Genomic DNA, 19,497 nt, shown 5'->3' on the forward strand with positions numbered 1-19,497 from the left:
CATCGTGAAGCCTTTCTATCTTTTAATATATAAACTGTGGGTCTGCAATTCTTCTATTGCCATCCTCCTCTGATTAAAACCTATTTGGACTTTGAAATTGTGTATCAGAGCTTATATCTTTGGTCCCACATTAACAATTTCTGAGGCAGTTCTGAATGCACAGAGACTCGGATTTATCAGTATCTTGTAGAATGAAAGTGAAACAACTAATTTAAATTTAGGTTAAAATCCTCATAGCAGCTGTCCCTCAGCTTTAGAAAGCTGTTCAAGTACTGTGTCTTGGTATCTCTCATTGGTCAAGTAATGTCTGTGCAAGGAGTGCACACTGTGGAAAACTTTGAACAAGCCTTTTTATGTGCTTATTGTGTAATGGGGGTCAGGCTTTCCCCACTCATCTATGCCTAGCATTGCTAGTGTGTAAAAAAAAAAAAAAAAAAAAAAAAAAGAGAGAGAGGTGTGTGTGAAACAAGCCACAACAAACACAAACTCAACACCAACAATAATCCAACCATGTCCAAAAAAATTCCCCCCCCCAAAAAAAATTCAAGCCCAAAGCCAAAGTAACGCCACATGCACAGACACACAAAACCCACAGAGCCAAACCCTGACACACACACAAAAAAAAATCTGAGTTTATGAAGAATCAGGCCTGTTACGTGATGGTCAAACATCTGGCTTACATGGTACTTCCAGTACAGAAAGAGAACTTCTACTAATCTAGTTAAAGTAATATGCATTGCTATTTTTCTTGGGCTTAATTTTGAAAAGAGATGTACTTGTGTATGTGCTGTTTCAAACTGCAAAATGTTGTAAATTCACAGTACTCTGAGATGGCTAATATTTTATTCACATGATCTATTAGTATCCCAGATAAACAAATTTAATACTTTAGAGCTGAAAATTATTTGTGGTGTTAAAGGTAATTAAATGATCAGAGCAATAATTGCCTCTATTATGTAAATACTGCATAATCTTGCAACAACATACTTTCTTTTCCACTTGAAAAAAGTATGTGTAAGTCTACATCCACAATACAAGCCACAGTGTGCTGCTGCTGTTGTTGTCATGACTCTATTTGCATATCTATCCTTCCTTCAGGAAGAGGATCCCCTCTATGTGACTTCTATTAGAGAAATGCAGTGGCCTGGTAGGAACTATGGCAGAACAGATTATGTGTATATTATATTCTTTTTTACCTTACACATGCATGAGAAATGGTGTATTTGTGAGACTGGTTCAGGTTTAATTCTGCAGCTCTCCCGTAGTGTTGGTTCTGGAGTCATGCCATATTTGCTTTCATGAAAACAAGTAGAAGGTATATTTATATCCTTCTTCCTGGCTTTAGAGAGAAAGCTTGAATATTTGTATTCTAGGAGATCTGTCAGAGTTCAACGGAAACAACCGTAAGTTGTCTGCTAAGATGACAGGCAGCACTAGGCTCCCTCACTGTTCAAATAAATGCAGTTAGAAACCCTGACTCTTGTTGACAATGAGATTCTTCAGAGAGGTGATAGAATGATTTGTGCTCCAGGAGGAGAGTCACTGTGAGACTAGATTACTGAGGGGAGAAATACAGTACTGACATCTCCAAATATTCCTCATCTCTCTATCTGAAACTCTGTGTTCTCCCTTATCCAAAAGTCCAGACATCTTGGTCATCTTCTAAGAAACATGTTGGGAACTAAGATGTCAGGAAAGCACTGGTAATTAACACAGTTCATAGGATTCCATCCATCAGATACTGTCAGTAATACAACAATGGAAAAAAAATTTAATTTGGTCTTGGCATATTGCCTTTTCTTTCATGTCCACATTTCTGTGAAAAAGCTTGGAGCCTTTTCTTTGAGGTATTCATTTCTACTGAAAAGCTTAGTATGTACATAAGTGCTCTTAATTTTGAGTGCTATGCAAATGCTTGGTTCTCTTGACACATATAAAATGCAGGTATTTTAAAAAATAAGCTTTTTTTTTTTTTTTAAGAGAGAAGCAGTGGCATCATTGCCCTGGCTATTAGTTGTAGAGCAATTAGAATTGGTGACTTCTGTCTTCTACCAGATTCCTGTTTCCTACTGTCCTTTGAACACCCAGTTCCTTGCTGCCTTTCCTTATTTAACTGACCGTTGATTGAAGTTACACGGTATGTTCTACTATGGGGCATAATCCAATATCATTCTGTTACATATAAATAGAGAGCATTGACTAAGAATGATCTAATATGTTTTTGATTCATTGTGGTGTGCCTTGTGCAATGTTTATAATTAGTCATACTATGCAAATTAATTTAATTAAAAAATGTGACACACTTGTTAATGTAAGCCTTGTATTTGATTGTTTTATTGGTGTGTATGTGTGCAAAGTGTTTGCGAATGATGAGACTCTTGATTAAGTTCTTGATGAGTTCTTGATGAACTCCTCATGTTCACATGCCTTTTTGTGCTGATGAATGAGTTTGACTCAAAACAGGGCAGGGCTTCCAGCCTTCTCCTAAATTTTTCCTATGCATGGAAATGCACACAGGTTTAGTTTTCTTTGGCAGAAGGGGAAAGAGTTAACACTTACCTTCTGTTTAGTCACTTCTGAGGAGCTCTTAACAGCCCTTAGTCCAGTGTGTGGCACTGTCACACGTCAGAGGGACAGCAAACTGGGAAGAAGATTTCCCTTATTATTCTCTAGCATTTTATGTTCTTACTGATTAATTCAAGGGACGTTTTGTTTTTTTCCAAGAAGGTGAAAAGAAGAAATCCTTTATTATATCAGATGTTTGTATACTGAAGTTGTTTAAAAAAATTCAGTTACTGCAGTAAAAGAATTGGCTGAGCCTTTATTGTCTTGTATATAAAAGTGAGGCCTTACAGGTATCTTTCAAGAGAAACTTAGAAACCTCTGTAAAGACAAGGTTATTATGTGTCTTTTTTGGAAAATAAGAGGTAGAAGGAAGAGAAAATAGAGAGCAGCAGTGGAAAAAATTAGGTGTTTGAGACAGTGGTTGACTTAACGGAAGCAAGTGGTTTTTTCTGATACAGTGGCTATATTTGTTATTTCCAAGTTAACTGTAAAAAAACACAAAACCAGGTGTAGGGATGAATCCTGCCTGTCTTTTTAAGGCTAGTTTGTTTTGTCTTAGATTTACATGCCATTGAAAAGGAGTTTTCCAGTCCTCTGATGCTGGGTAAATAGCTGTTTTCTCATATGAGGAGGAAAAAAAAAAAGGCCCTATTATTTCCATCTTTTAGGCCTGACTTCCTGATTTAAAACCTAGTGAAGTAGAAAGTAAACAGACATATGACTCCCAAAGAAAACTAAGAATAGATTGAGTTTGAATTTTAGCTTGTGTATGTGTATTCCAACATAGTCCTGTGAGGAATAGGGAGTTGGAGTTAATGATCTTTATGGATCCCTTCAAATTTGAGATACTGTATGATCTAGCACTGCCTGTATTACGTATTTTTAAATGAGTTCTTAGAAAAAGTTTTTGACATAGATGATTAATGTTGAAAATCTCTATACAAAATATGATTGTGTGTTTTGATGAGTAGGTATGTTGAAAATTTTTTGTTGTAACGTTTTTGCAGGATGGGAGGTTTTAACTGAATTTTCCTGATCTTTTTTTCCCAAGAAAGAAACATTTGGAACATAGTTCCCAGTGGAACCCTATTGTTTCATGCAGGGAAAAAATGACTGTAGATGCAAAATTCTATATCATTTCTTATCCTAAGTATATAAGATATATACCTACCTTGCCCTGAACCCCTCAGTTAGAAGAAAATCAGAAATAACAATGAAATAGTGGCAATCTGTAAAGGAATGTATGCTAAAATAATGTATTTTCTTGATCTGTTTCTTGATACAAAACACATGTAAGTTGAGGGGAACCTTTCACAGGGCAGTGGCTGTGGAATGTAAATTTACGTGCAACTCATTATACTCTAAATCACAGTAATAGCTTGATGTACAGTTTGGATAGTTTACAGGGGATGAAACAATCCTGTCAGTGAAAGAGGATAGCAAATCTAGAGTTCAAGTGACTGGCTTCAACTTCCTTTTCATTTCATGGGTAAAGGTATCAAGTCTTAATATGTGATGGTAAAGCAGAAACATCACTCAGCATGTTGTCATAAATATTTACATTTCCCATATCATGCTATAATTGTCCTAATAGTCCTTGTTCAAGCTGCTGTTCAAGACTTGCCTATCAGATGATGTTTTGTGCTGGTAATTATACCTATAGAATCCAGTGGATGCAAGTGGGTGTGTTTAAGTGTAGTGGTTTGTCTGATAATGAGTTTGCAGGTGTTGTAAAAACGAAAACCCCAAAATGACCCACTGCCCTCAAGATATGCAGTTGCCCTCACTCCATCCACTGAGAGAATCTCACTCCATCAGTAAGAGAGCTCAGCTGTGATTGTTTTTATACATATGATGACTAATGATTAGAGGGGGAAAAAAATCAATAATAGGGGTTATGTAAGAAAATTGTTCCTTTTGTTTTGTCTTTTTTTTTTTTGAAGAGTTTAACAGCCTTGTTACTAAAATTATCCACCCCTTCGTTCCCTCAAGGGAATGTTGCTTTCATCCCAGTTTTCGTATAGAAGCTCCCATGTAGATGAGACAAAGCTGAAATAAGAAAAGCTTTCCTGATAGGGATACTTCAGGAACTTCTTTTTCTGCCCTAAACCAGTGGATTGAGGAAGGAGGGGTTGTCAGTACAGTCTTTTTTTATGCAGTATTGGTACCTTTAATGTATGCTTAATAGTGTTTTTAGGAATGTTTTTCACCAAAAAAAAAAAAAAAAATCCCCAAGTGCCTAAAGTTATGGGGTATTTTTTATTATAATAGGTGTCTTCTGTAGGTAAAAGGTCACATTTTGTTTGGCATTTGGAAACATGGTGTGAGCTGGCATAGTTTTTAACCACAGGGACCTTGAAATAAAATCTTGCTGTGTAAGCTGAATGTGATATTGACACTTTTCCTCTGTCACCTCTGCATTAGTAAGACAACAGGAAGAAATATGTACCAACACCTCAGTTGCCTGTGTGTTATTGCCCAAATCAGTCTTCACCAAACTCGGTTATTACTGCATTTTGTACAGAGGGCAAGTCACTTTTATGGGTGGGTGCAGGAGATCCTGCAAGGACCAAGGAAGTCATCCTCAGTCCTGTAGCTGTTCTGCATGACTCCTTCAATAATAGGAAATAGAGATGCTGAAACAGTCAACATACCTGTAAGCTGGGAAGCCACTCCATTCAGGTGTATTTTTGTGTGTTATATACTTATATTTTTTGAAATGCCTATTTAAGGAGTCTAGCAATCAAAGATGATTAAACATCATTTTTAAAAGGGTAGGAATCCTTACTTAGTGACTTAAAGCAGTGAAACGGGGTGGAGCAATATTTAATGAAGTTATCATATACTTATTGTTTTCTGTTACTTTTGTTCTGTTGGCAGGTCTTGGCACATATGAAAAGTAATGGTGGTGCTAACTACTGTCCACTTTCTGTGGCAATGCGTCTACTGTTATGTAGTGTTTGTGGGAGGCATTAGGTGGATGGGCATTAGGTGGAGGAATGAAGCTGTTTCTCTTTATGGAATAAAGTAGAAGTGCCCGTACAAATGCCAGAAGGCAAATTGCTGAGCCAAAGAATAGCTTGCGTTAGAGCTTTTTTCCTTACTCTTCTGTCCACACCCTGTAGTACAAAGTGTCTCTAACAGTAGACAGATGTCATCATGTACAGCTGCCGTGTACGCCCAGAGTCCAAGGTGTAGCCAAGAAGCAGGATGTAGCCAGGAGGAAATACATACTAGAGGTGGGCTCTGGGCACGGTGAGAAATGGTGCCCTCCTGCAAAATGCTTCTGGTTTGGTTGGGTGTTTTGTGCCTGAGCTGGAGAAGGAAGAACAGCGCAGCTGAGCCTTCAGGTGGTGCTGTGTTCTTCTCCATCCACTGTGTTCCTGGCTCATGAGCCTGAGATGTGCAAGAACAGAGCTATCCTGCCAGCTGAGCATGATCCAGGACTCCTCTGTAAAGAGCATCCCAGGCCACCGTGATAGTCAACATAGTTTGTGTCATAAACTCTGACCCTTCTTCAGTATTGTTACCCGTGTCATTGAGGTGATCATATACCATCCATCATATACATCCGTGTAACTCAGAGTTTTCAATGAGCCACCTACAGACTTGTCAGCTAATGTCTGTGCCATCTTGTGGTGGCTGATCAGGTTACATCAAGATTCTCTTAAAAAACCCCAAAAATCCACAAAACAAAAACCCAACCAAAACAAAACAACCCTGAAGTGAGGAAAAGTAATAAAGTATTATACTTTTACAATTATAGAGTGATTCTAGCTGGCAGTTTTTCTTTAGTAGCATTTTTAATGGTGAGCACACACTGAATTGAGGTGGAAGTGGATGACGATTAAAGAGTCTCTCAGCTGAAACATCCAGCATGTTACATAGTGGCATTTGCAGCCGTGAAGGATGGAACATTCAGATTGCAAAACTTGTGAGCAAGCATTCTGTTGTAAATGGCTAAAGAAAATCCAGAATGCCAGCATGTGAGGGAAATCAATTAATTAAAACTTCCCCAGGCTGTTTGGACTTTGCTCATTTTGCAAAATGTATGTTAATAGTTGGAACTGTAAAATTAATGGTGTGGTACAGAATATTCAGAATTTTGTTGCCCCATGTTGTCCACGCAAGCTAGAAATTCTCATTTTCGCGTTTTCACATGTGGAAAAGAAAGTTCCAACACCCGCCTGTAATTGTGGGTGTATGCATTCCTAATGCAAAAGGTATGTACTGCATAGGAAGGTGATTAAGGGGGGTGGGGAGGTGGTGGCACACATGACACCCAAGACATGCAAATATAGAAGAGGACTCATCCTCATTATTTTAGGTTAGGCTGAAATTTCTAAACATGAATAAGCAGAGCAGCTGAGCAAAAAGCAGGTTCATGCCTGGAGCCTTCCAGGCTTCTTTTCACTCAGTGCTCATCTGCTTGTGCAACCACAGCTCCATTCTCCTGCTGCCATGCAAGGAGGAAGGAGCAGCCCCTGCTGCCGAGGTGCTTCCAGCTCTCCATGAGCGTGCAGGACACAGCATTCCCAGGGCCGGCTTGCTGCAGCTGAGGAGACAGCACTCATAGACCCTCCTTTGATTAGGATGTGTCAGTGTTGTCAGGGCAACTGTTAACAGCGGCGTATCATATTTTCTCCTCTTGTATTGCGTGCTGAATATTTTAGTGTGCTGTAGCTGGAAGAGGGTTGCAGGGAAGAAGGTGCTGCCGCAAGGAACCTGGAGCTGGGGTCTGATTGAGCAGGTTAACAGCAAAGAGCAGCATCCAAAGCAATGTGCCTTTAATTAGGGCTTTTCTTCAAAGGGGGGAACGACTGACTGCAAGCCTTTTGCTGCCGACTGGATGTTGTTATTTGTCAGCTGTTTGCATACTGCTTATCCATAGGGGATCTGTTACAAGTGCTCAAATGAACAGACAGCGTTGCAGCTAGCGGCTAATCAGGGGCTGGAGTTTCTTACTTTTTTTTAATAAGCAAGAGGCAACAGCAACATGCCTGGTTCAACTACTGCCCTCCGACAAGAGAGACTGAAGAAAAGTCCCAGGCCAAGTCCCCCAGGTTTATTCACCATTAATGAAGAGGATGAGCAGCAAAAAAACGGGAATTCCAAAAGACTGAAAGGTACGTTGCTGTTCTGCAGTGTGATCAGGGCTGCATGTGGGATGTGCTGCACAGCAGGCACAGCAGTATTTTATTAGCTCTTCTGTGTGCTACAGAGCGTCTGTAAGTGACTGGTGCAGCTTGGCAGTTCATGTTGGCACTCACAAATGTGCTGTGCATGATAGGTGTATTTAAATCCCCTGGCTTGATATGCAATCAGCTGCTTTGGCTATGAAGAAAAAACCACTTTTTAGTTATTAATCACGTATCTTCTGGTAGGGATAAGGGTCCTGCACCAGAAATATATCAGTGAGTTTCTGTGTGTTTGCTTTGATTTCTGTTTACAGTCTGGATAAATAACTGTTAAAAACAAGGTGGTTGTAGGCTTGGAGAGTACAGAATGCAATGCCTGCCTGCTATAGAAGACAGCTTTGCCAAAGACAATGTGAAACTGTCTATACTTCCTTTCGTGTGCGGGAGGGGCACTGTGCCTTTGGCAGAGTATAGAAAAATACATTGTTCGAAAATGCTGACTTATACAAGTCTGACAACAAAACAAACAGAGAACCCAAACACAAAACCAACAAATTGTTAAAGAAAAATATTTATGGTGCTTAAGGTAGGTAAGCAGTGGTGGCAGAAGGATGCTGATGGCCACTGATTTATAGGTCTGTCAAGCCTGTGTACCCACTGTCTGTCCTGTATCATGTAATTCCTGTTTCCCACATGGATCCTAGTGTTTAAATTCTCTTGCTCTGGCAGGGATTCTACTACTTACAATTGTGACTGGAATTTTTATTCTTTTTCTTGGTGCTCAAGTGATTCTATGTGTATGAGCACCCCTTTTGGGGGGGTGGGGGGGGGAAGGATGGGATGGATTGTATCAGTTTTTGTTTACAAAACAAATGTTAGTTTGTAGCCTCAAGACACTGTTTTAAATTTCTGTTGTCACTATTCTACCGTGTAACAGGAGAGGCTAGAAAGCATTTAAATAGCCAATTTATACTATGTGTATTAATTAGAGCTGAATAATTTACAGCTAACTGATTATTTTCTTTTTCTGAAGAAAAAAAAAGGTAGCTTGGTAGCTTTCACAAACAAATTCAGAACTCAAGTTTTGTTTGTTGGGGTTTTTTTGAGTTTGCTTGTACTTTTTTTTTCTCAGAATGGCAAAAAACCTAACTGGTTAGAGCTTCATGATAAAATGTATATTGCTAGTCATTGTTAATGTGCCTATTGTGTTAGGGTCTTGTGTACATAGTTACCTGCTCTTCTGTGTATTTGAAACTGCGCATATAAATGGAGATCCAAACTCTAGTGTAAGGTTATTGAGTTCTTGATGTTTTAAGAAGCATACTACTTTCCTTTATCACCCGCTGGATGGCTTCCAGAGTCAACAGTCCATAAAGCTAAAAATCAATAATTTTCCTGGTTTTGTTCAATGGCCCTGCTAGTTTCCCAACAGTTTGTTGACTTAACTACTCTTTTCTACTTGCAGGAGTTATACAGATGTGCTTATCCTTTGTCTCTCCTGCTTTAACCAAGATTTGATTTTTGATTATTCCTTTATTTTCTCTTCTTGCTGTGAAATGTAAGTAGATGAATGTGCACAGTAGCACAGCTAGCAAGCGAACAAGTGCACGTGGTTTTAAGAAGATAAAAATTTGTCAGCTTACCTTGACTGCTCCTGGTGAGAAATAATATAGGAAATGGTACAAAATATTCTGAAACTATATTATTTTGCTTTTCATTTTACTAAATACTTAAAATAGCTCATAGTGTCCCTAGACCAGAACGCCGTTTGCACAGTGATACATGTAGGTAAATAGCTACGTTTATCTATTTGAATGTTATCAGTCATTCGGTGGGTTAGGCTGGAATGCCTGGTAATGGAGAATGCATGTACCCAGGGTGCTGTTCCTCTCACCTGGTACCAAGTAAGGTCACTCCAGTGCAGTTCTGTCTGGGTGATGGACCCACGTGGGGCTTTCGTGGATCTTCAGTGTTTGTTGTTCTCTTGCTACTTTACAGGGTTTGCCTTGTCTTAGTTCTTTACCTGCCATTTTTGCTCAGCAAGCACCTGAAGCTGCTGAGATGTTTCTTTTTTATTTTTTGTCTCTCTAGCGCATTCTAAGTCAGTGTCATTTTTTGTGGGAGACAGGCTAAATGTTTTCTTCATCTGCAGTTTCTGTTATCATGCTGGACTTGCCTTGGTACAGCAGTACAAAGCCCAAGAGGCCTTTAATGGATCCAATACGCCAAAGTAAAGAAATTCCTTCCTCCATTAAGGGTATTTGAATATCATTGCAAGGTTTAAAATAAACAATATTTTCATAGTTCAGGTCTTGTCAGAGTACTAAGGCTTGATTAGCCTTTTTATGAGAGTTGTTTTTGTGATCTGGGAAACAAATATTAATGTGGGTCTTAGTAGCTGGCATCTGCGAGGTTTTCTTTAAATCGATTTTGGTATCAGCCATTCCTTTGCTTGTCTGGCTGTCTGCATTGAAATTGGAGAAGTCTGGTAGGCAATGAGTTTGCTTCTCCAGTGTAAACAAATAATGACAATGTTAAGGATTTTTCTTTTCAGTCTGGAGGTATTAAAAGCCTGCAGTGACCTTTATAGACATGTGCTCCTGATACTTCCTTTCCTTTGATGCGAACTGTATTCACTGTTTTTTCAACAAATATTTTAACTTCCTTTCCTCCTCTTGGCTTTGGGACGGGGCCTGCATTTTTGTATATATCTGTATGGCATCCACTATTGCAGGGTCTCGAGATCCTGTTGTGTAGTAGAAGAGTGCAAATAAAAATTACTTTGAATATCCTTTTTTACCTTTATTAACAGTATTTATTCTCCTTTCTTGTTATAACATACAGAAGTTTTGCTACATAGTGCACTCTTCAAATACAATTTCTATCGGTTTACAGAAGCTTATTTTGCACTTGCATTGGTTTTTGGTTTAGTTACCAGCTTTCCAGAAGTTCTGTAGCTATATTCACAAAGAAACCAGAAAAAACAGGATCTTAACAGCCTCAGTGTTTCCTTAAAGCTTGTGTAGTAAAACAGATATTGTTTCTGTGACTGAAGAGAGTGTGTTTATGTGGTTCTGTACGTAAATCACAAAGGTATGACTGAGTAGATTAGTGTTTAATTACAGGTATCCATCCTATGTGCGTGAACTTCAGCTTCAGACATTCCTTGAATTCAGGCACAAACAATTCAAAAAGCTTCAGGATTTCCCTCCTCTGCTCTGTTAATTCTGTGTGCCTTGGATGTAGTCTTAAAACCTTACTCAATTTTATGAAATTTTTAAGTGATGCCTCCTCTCCTTCTTCTTAGAAGGAAGACTTTCTCAACTGTTGATAATGTGTTTCTAAAACTCTCATTTGACAAGGCTGGAAAAGTAATGCTCATGCTTCTGGATTATGGATTTGAATACTTAATAACTGAAATAATTTTGACATTTATGAAAAATTAATGAAAAGTCTCAGCAATGGAGTCCTTCACCATCCTGCTTATTTAAAACTGATCAAGGGGGAGGGTACCTCTAATCTGCTGATTGAGTGTTGCTAATACAAAGCTAGACATACATGTCTTAGCTGTCTGAACAGTAGCACTGATTCTTTGTCATCTTGAAAACAAGAGAAGGGCTTTTTTTAGTCCTTTCGTGAATGACAGTGATGTCAGTGATCACCAGCAGATCTTGCCACTGTTGTGTGGCTGGTAATGTTTGTGCATATTGCTTATTCATATGAAAGGTTTGTCCTTCCAGAGAGATGGAGGAGATTTCTTCTATCATGACTGGTGTTTAGTCTCCATGTTCTGCATGTGTTAGTGAAATACGTATTTCTTTTTAAACTCAGATTGTCTAACTTTTAGTTCAGTTGTTGTCTGTTACTGTGTGTCTATAGCTAAAGCAAACTTCAGATACCTGAAAGAAAAGGGAACTTGGCATCTTCAAGGGCATTAAACTGATAGTCCTGGAAACTGAAACTGTATACTTACAAAACAGGTATTGCATGGGGTGTGGAAGTGTAATTTTATCCCACGCTGCAGAGTCTGTGCCTCAGGCAGGATCCAGAATGACAGCTGAGTCTCTGGCTTTCACCACACTTTAAACCAGCAAAACTGCCTGGGATGGTGGTTCTCAATGGGGCCTCTTGATACTAGTCAGAAGGCTGACCTCCAGTTTGTTTGGGGCAAAACAGTTAGCAACTGTTAAAGGCTGAACACCAAAATCAAGTACTGGAGGTTTTTGTGACAATATGTAGCCTTATCTTGCCCATCTGCATTTGAGGCAAAGTGAGTGGAAAGAGTGCATGGAACGAAGGAAAGGTACCAATTCTCATTATGATGCTGGTTGTGTAAAGGGGAAGGGGTGAGAACCCAGACAATGTGGTTTGGCATCCTGCACATTCCAGTGGGTTCTGCTAATGTTTCTCTGCACCTTCTTTCTGCTAGCCAAGGCCAGGAGATGAGGGGTCCAGAAGTATCTGTGGTTCTTCTGGACATTTATTTACAGAATCACAGAAGCTGAGATGGAAGGGACCCACAAGAGTCATTGGTCCAACTCCTGGCTTGTCACAGGACCATCCCTGAGAATCACACCATGTGCCCAAACATTTCTTGGACTCTGTCAGGTTTGGTGCTGTGACCACTTCCCTGGGGAGTATGTTCCAGTGCCCAGCCACCCTCTGGGGGAAGAACCTTTTTCTGGTTCTAACCTAAACCTGCCCTGGCACAACTTCAGGCCATTCCCTCAGGTCCTATCCCTGGTCACCAGGGATAGGAGATCAGTGTCTGCCCCTCCTCTTCCCCTCACAAGGCATTTGTAGACTGCAATGAGGTCTGAAAACAACTCCCAAAGTATCTGGGAGGTACATTCTTTAGAAAGCCCTATATTCTTTTCCTACAGTGCAGCTGTTGGGGGTACAAAAGGAACTTGTGTTTTCTTCAGGGTACTGCTGCCTCTGTTTGTAGGGTTGCCCCATTCACAGCTGTAGATGCCAGGTAGCAGGAAACATCCCATTTGTAACCACGACAAAGAGATCCTAGCATGAAGTAATTTATTAGCAGTAAAGCAAAGAGACTGTGTGGAAGTCTAGGGGATAGCAGGGAATATGTCTGCAGACCAGTGGAGCAAATCTGATTTGTTCAGTCCCTCTAGCTTTCAGAGTGAAAGCCCAAGGTCTGAGGACTTGGCTTGTGTTGTAACACAGCCTGTTCATCAAAGTGTGTGCTGGGATTCCTTGCAGTGCTTATCTGTGCTAGGTAAGAATTATCTTACACTTCTAGCTCAGCTCTGTGAGAAGAGGCTTCCACTGCTGATTCTGGAGGATTGTGTTCAGTTATTTTGATGACTACTTTTTGGGGGTGAAACAGCCTGTGGTGTATTCATGTGCTCAGAGACCATACTTGACATTGAGTACATCGATGGCAGAAGTAAAAGAAAAAAGTGGGATGTTGACAGTCTTGAAAGTTTAAATTAGTTGTTAAAGTGCATTCAGTTTAACTTGACATGTGAACTGAGGATAATCCCTTTTAAGGAAAGGCTGAATTTTGAAAAATAACTTTTGTAAGTAAACGGGGTTATTTCAACCAAGATCTGAATGATAATACAGTGTTCAGCAGAACTGTCCTGGTGAGAACGGGATGCAATATTTGACTACTGTCCTTGCAGGATAGGGTGCTTGTTGAAGTTGCAAAAGGATTGGTGTTCAGTTTTTTACAGATAACTCTCAGGAAAGCTTTGTATGAGAAACACCACTCATGAAAGATTGATAGCAAGCAGTGGAGTTTTTCCTTATTCACTATTACCTCTGTAAGAGTTGTAACTTTAAAAACCTGGAATTTGGTATATAAATCTGTGTGGAAAATACATGTAAAGGGAATGTAGGTTCATAGCCATTTCCTATAGGAAAGAGAGCAACCTGGAAAGTGATAGATCTGTCCAAGAATCTTGAAATTCTCTGAGGTCTTGTTGCATTCTTTTTTCCCTGAAAATATGCAAATAATACTCTTTTGAGGACTTTATACAGTAACATGCCTTTGGAATAAGTTGACAGCAAGAAGAAATGGATTTCTGTGTCCTATTGTACTGCATTACACATGCCTAGGTAGTACCATGTTTTATTTTGCAGTGAAAATTGAGGCAATAGCTAAGCACATGTGTTTAAAAGAAATATGTTGCAGTTTGATCCCCTGATGTTTTTGTGATTGTGTTTTTTGTCAAGAGTCTTGGTGCTCTTGCTGCTGTTTGCAAAGCTTGCTCAGGAACTGCTGTATCTGTTCACTCCTAAGTTGGCTTTGTACCTGAGTACGTAGCAGTCTGGATTTATTTTTAAGGGAAAAGCTTTTGCTTGTCATGTTGAACTCCAGAGAAATTAATGAGCACTGGCCTAGAGAGTTGCTTCTGGCCATGAGTGGTGATGGAGCTCTATGTATTACTAGGATCAGCTGATTCAGTGGGAGTGCATAATTTTTCTTCCTACACAAGTTCACATGTGTGCATTCTTTGCTTTCTCACCTACCTACAGAGTACTTTTTGTGCCTTTTAAATTTTTTTTCTTTCTTCTTTAAATTCAATCTGTACTTTACAACTGGAGATCTTGTTTTTCTGTTATTTGAGAATTAAGAGAGAATGAAAGCATCTCAAAAAATTCTTGTGGTATTATCAGAAGTCTCTTCCAAAGTGATTTGTGGCTGTGGGATTTTTTGTTTGTTTGGTGAGACATGTGATGATATTATTTAATCTAGTCTACCCAACCTCAGGCCACAACAGTAATATGCCAGAACAAATGCCACAATGGCTGATGCAATTTGCTCTGTTTTAATGAACTGCCTTCAGTCACTGAAGGTGCATCTCACAGTGCACTGCTTTTGCAGCCAAGCAATACTTGAAACGCATGAGTTTTAGATACACTGAGTTAAAGCATGAGTGGACGCTGATGTGTGTGGGTCAGATTTGTATAATGAATGTAAGAGAGACTAAGGGGCCATGGTTAATAAGCAAATAAAAATGCAGATAAAATATCAGAAATTACATTAGGGAGTGTTCTAGAACTTGGACTTTGAGGTCTTGTTGCTTGAAGTAAATTTGTTTGTTTCAGTGGAGTAGAATCACTTTTACCAAATTCTGCATAAAACTCTCATTGGTTTATAGGTCTGACTATGAGAACCATTGAATAGCTAAATTGTCCCAAGCCCTATCTTAGTGTATAGATGTAGCCATAACTGCTTAGTAAGTTCAGGTCAAGAGGAATGACTTGGGATAGCATGCAGATGGTATAAATTTTCTTTTTATGCTGGCAGTTTCAGAGGAGAACCACTTGAATGCTAGGTTCACTTTCTCCTTTAAATGATTAACTTGCTGATAATGGCTAGAGCAAACAAAATTCCAGAAGGCAGGTCACTGCAGCTTAACCTGGATGCAGGTTTCTCCAGAAAGTAGAATTGTGTCCCTGCAGCAGTGGAGGAGACAAGGGGTTTGGAGCAGGCTATACCAGTGGAAAATTGAACTGCTCTGTCAGTACTGACACAGGCCTGTAGCTGTACTCTGTGTGTTTGTGCTGGGGAACCCTTGGGTAGTTTTGAATTAGATAAATACCTTCTGTAGCTTCAATGGGATGATGGTACAAGATTGTCTTTTAATGTCTGTTGAAGTTTTTGTTCCCTTTTTTCTGGACAAATAGATTTTCATCCAGTTGTTTCAGATCTGTTGAAGCCTAGTTTTGCCCTTCAGCTCTCTGGAGGAAACACAGTTGTCTCAGAGATTAGCTATATTTCTGCACGTTTTTTATACAGTTTACCTGTGCACTTGTCAACAAGAGGAAACTGGGTTTGGAATTAAGAGCTGGAACAAATCAAGCACAGGTATCTGCTGAGATGTAAATGTGGCAAGTAGCAGAGATTCCAAATTATAGAGATCTTCCAGTGGAAGGCTATCACACAGGAATAAAAATTCAGTTAGATGAAGCACTCTTCTGGTACTAGTGTCTGTAGAGATGGCTTCAGGGAAAGCAGGAGTTTCCAGTTAGAAGCCACAGTTATGGATTTTCAACTGGTCTCTAATCTCAGTAAGTGTCTTCAATAGTGCATGTTAGAGGCCAGATCTATAGTGCATTTAACTCCTAGGCAAACTGACTCTTTGCCTCCTGTTCTGAGAGTTACCCAAACCCCTCAACAATCCAGGAGAAATGGTCAAGGTACTGGAGTTCCCAGAAGGGACTCAATGTACTTAAGAGACTAAATTTGTAGTTTGGTTGCTCATCAGTCTTTATTTCTTTTGTTTAATACCACTACAGTCTGAGCCTCCAGTCATGCCTACTAATTGGCCTAGTCTTCACAGAGAGGTTGATTGATTTATTTATTGATTTATTTTCACAGCCAACATTCTTCTGGGTCTTCCTCTCATATGTGAAGCTGACATAGGAACAACTGTCCTTCTACAATCTGGCATACCAGGCACAGCTGCTCACAGACTTCTTCTGTGATCTGCTGCTGGCTTTTTGTTTAGCATTGGAGGGTAATAGAATGAGGCTGGTGCCACTGCACACTCCTGCAGGAAATAGTCCAGCTGGTGGAATTTCATCTTTGTAAGAGCTTTGCTGCAGCACAGTGCCATACCCACCTTCTATGGCATGGTATGCTGTGCTGAAAATGTGCTCTCTTTCCTAATCAAGAACAGGGATGCTCCCTGAAAGATCTGAGGATAGTCAATGACACAGAAAACGTTAGGAAGAATTTTTATTGTCTTTCTCCTGGAAGTCAATAAGGAAAAGGATTGAGGAAGTAACACTTTCAAAACTAAGTTTTCTGTAGGATGCCTGAGTTCTGATTTGATTGCTGGGAATAGCAGTTGTAGTGCTGATGTCCTAGGCAGACAGTCTGACCAGTTGAAAGTCCAGTTAAAGGTCCTTCACATAAAGTCTCATAACAGTCTAAAACATTTTGTTAAATGTGCTGAAGAGACTTGGGTGGAGTTTTTTTCATTCTTGAATTCCTGATCTTTTTCAGCTTCATTTTAAACTCCTGCACAGGCAAGGCTTATTGTAGAAGTGCTGAGAGAACTTGATTCATACTGTTGTATCTTAGTGTACAAAGCTATCTTGTTTCTCAATTCTGCTTCAGGAAGCTTTTCTGAAAGCTCTTTTGGAAATGCAGGTTTATCCAGTTACCCGCCCTTGACATGAGAAGTCATTCTTTTACACAGCCGGTTCTAGCTTTGGGTTTTTTCCTTTTTTCCTAGTCAATTTCCTCATTGCCTGTACGCTGACTAAATGCACAGGTGAAAATTACAGTACTGAATTTTGGCTTGTGTGCTAAGACACCACAAATCACACCAAACACATTTGAGCTGTTTCTGAAGACAGAGATGTCATGTCAGTGGAGTTTGCACTAGTTCATAGTGGCAGTGTGATGGAGAACACTCCGATGAAAGAAGGTTTCTTTCCTGTCATTCCTTCGAAATTGTAACAATGCTTTCACTGAGGAATGTACACCCCATCTTGGACATGCGATCCATACAAATTGTAGATAATGTTACTTCCCCTTTTCATGTGCATTCCCTTTCACTAGAAAAATGAAAACATGTTTACCTCACTCTTATTCTCTGCAGCAAAGGAAGAAAAAGTAGGGGGTTTTCTGTTGGTTTTTTTAAAATACAACCTTCTCTAGCCACCTAACTATGGTAGTGATGTATTTACTTGCAGTCTGAACTGCAAAATAAGAGGTAAAGAAAAAAACCAGATGGCAGTTGCAGTCTGTAAACCAGAAAAGGACAGCAATAACCAGCTGCTGAGTGAGGTATTGGCAATAAAATCAGGCTGCAGACCAAGCAGTTTGCGCTTGTTGTGCCTGGGTTATCAGTGTTTTGGTATGTTCTTACACTTCCAATCTGGTTTGTTCTGAATTATTCTGTAATGTATTGATCTACTTCTGTGCTAGTATTTTTCTCTACCCAATTATTCTCAATTTTAGGAAACAAAATTGTCATAGTTTGTGTCCAGGGAATTTCTGTGAGCCTCACCATCCCTGTGAGTTAGGTGGATTGCTGCTGTAAACTGTACCTCACATACTCAGTGTCACTGAAGGCTGCATGCAGCATAGTCTGGCTTTTCACTACATTATGTTCAACTTAAGTCTTTGTAGTCAACAACTGATGCGGCACAAAGGAAAGCAGTACTGTGCAGACTGTGCTGCTCACAGCACAGAGATGCTTGTGGATGCCTCCCTTTTTTGGTTAGGCTTTTAAAAAATTATTTCCAGATTTCACATGTTTGTGGCATCTGCATGATGAGCAACCTTCCAGAAGTGAAATATTTAAGGTGATAGTATGATGGTTTGATCTCCCTTTCCTGAGAAATGAAGACAGCATCTCCATGATAATTGTGTTGCAGTTCTGAAAAGGCTTCTGACCCCAAGATTTGCAGAGGTGATTTCTGCTCATTTTAGCTCTGCAAACAGGCCCTCCTATTGCCTGGTTGTAAACAGTTCCGTGTGTTTTGCTGCTACTAGCAGTTTCCTTTAAGGGAACTCTTAACTAATCTTGGTAAAGATTTAGCTACCACTCTGAGAAAGTGCTGCTGTTTGGTCTTTCTTTGTACTCCAGGCTTGGATTATGGACTTTTCTTACACTTGTCCTAGGATTTCTTTTCAAAAGTATCTAGATAATTGCCAGTAGCAAGCTCTTATCACTAAAATCTAGTCTCAGATGGTTAAACTGAAGCTGCTTTTTTTTTCTACACATCAAGGCAAGAGGGTTTGCTGATGTCGAATTCTGCCAGCCAGTTTTCAGTAGAGTTCTTGGGCAGGGATACTCTTAAGATGCCCTTGGCCTCTTCTGTGTTTCTGGCTTTGTTGCGGGAGAGGTGTGGGGGGGTGTGGTTGGTTTTCTTTTGTTTTATTTTTTAAGTAGGTGAAACAGCAATATGGGTTTGTAAACCTGACCTGGTAAATTCCCAGGAGCTTTCAGAAGGAAGGGAGTCTGTGTTAGGGAGAGAGGTTATGTTCCCTATTGCCATTCACTTTTGTATGCCCTTTTCATGCCTCCGAGGAGAGTGATTTGACACACTTCATCCAAAGAGTCACATAAGCACTCTGCTTTTGAAATTATATAAGCTAACATAGCTTTAGGAAGAAATAAGATAGGGAGCAATTTCATGAGAAGGTTCTCTTCTGCATTTCTGGTGTTGGTAACATGTTTTATCAGTCCTTAAAGTGAGCCAAGATATTTCTTAAAACAAAGTGTGTTGGTAGAGTTACTGCGTGCTTATAAATGGGATGTTCTGTGGGGTAAGCAGAATCCCAATACCTTTAACAAAAGTAAGATTTTGAGTTTTTCTCTGTGGTTATAAAACCTGTTGCAATGTGTGTCTGAGGAGGGGGGGAGTAATTTGCTTTCTTTTGAAAGACTTTTGCCATCCTCACAGCAAATTCTCTGCACAGACTATCCAACCTGACCTCACTTTGGTGGACTGATGTAGTGTGTACACTGGCTGGGAGTGAGCGAGAATTGCAAAAGTCAGGAGAATCACAGAATGGTTTGGGTTGGAAGGAGCTTTAAAGATCATGTAGTTCTCACCCCCCTGCTGTGGGCAGGGACACCTTCCTTAGACTGGGTTGCTCAGAGGCCCATCCAAACTGGCCTTAAGCACTTCCAGAGATGGGGCATCCACAACTCCTATGGGCAGCCTGCTGTAGTGCCTCACCACCCTCACAGTGAGGAAATCCTTTCTAACATCTAATCTAAAGCTACCCTCCTTCAGTTTGAAGCCAATTCCCCCTTGTACTGTCACTACGTGTCCTCATGAAAATTTTTTCTCCAGA

General features: G+C 39.9%; 1 protein-coding gene across 11 annotated transcripts in view; it reads left to right on the top strand.

Moving 5' to 3' along the window:
- The window catches only part of MAP7 (microtubule associated protein 7), a 110,561-nt gene that overhangs the window by 3,512 nt on the left and 87,552 nt on the right, over nt 1-19,497 (top strand). The window contains exon 1 of one of the 11 annotated variants that reach the window (XM_048296092.1): nt 6,990-7,691. The exons of 9 other annotated variants lie outside the window; for them this stretch is intronic. In XM_048296092.1, coding sequence (XP_048152049.1) covers nt 7,562-7,691 — 130 coding nt within the window. In that variant the 5' untranslated portion in view covers nt 6,990-7,561. Of the gene's footprint in view, nt 1-6,989; nt 7,692-19,497 lie in introns of those variants that run through there. One more of the 11 variants, XM_048296096.1, reaches the window with a different exon arrangement.

Source organism: Corvus hawaiiensis, chromosome 3 (assembly GCF_020740725.1).
Source record: "Corvus hawaiiensis isolate bCorHaw1 chromosome 3, bCorHaw1.pri.cur, whole genome shotgun sequence".
Classification (NCBI taxonomy): Eukaryota; Metazoa; Chordata; class Aves; order Passeriformes; family Corvidae; genus Corvus; species Corvus hawaiiensis.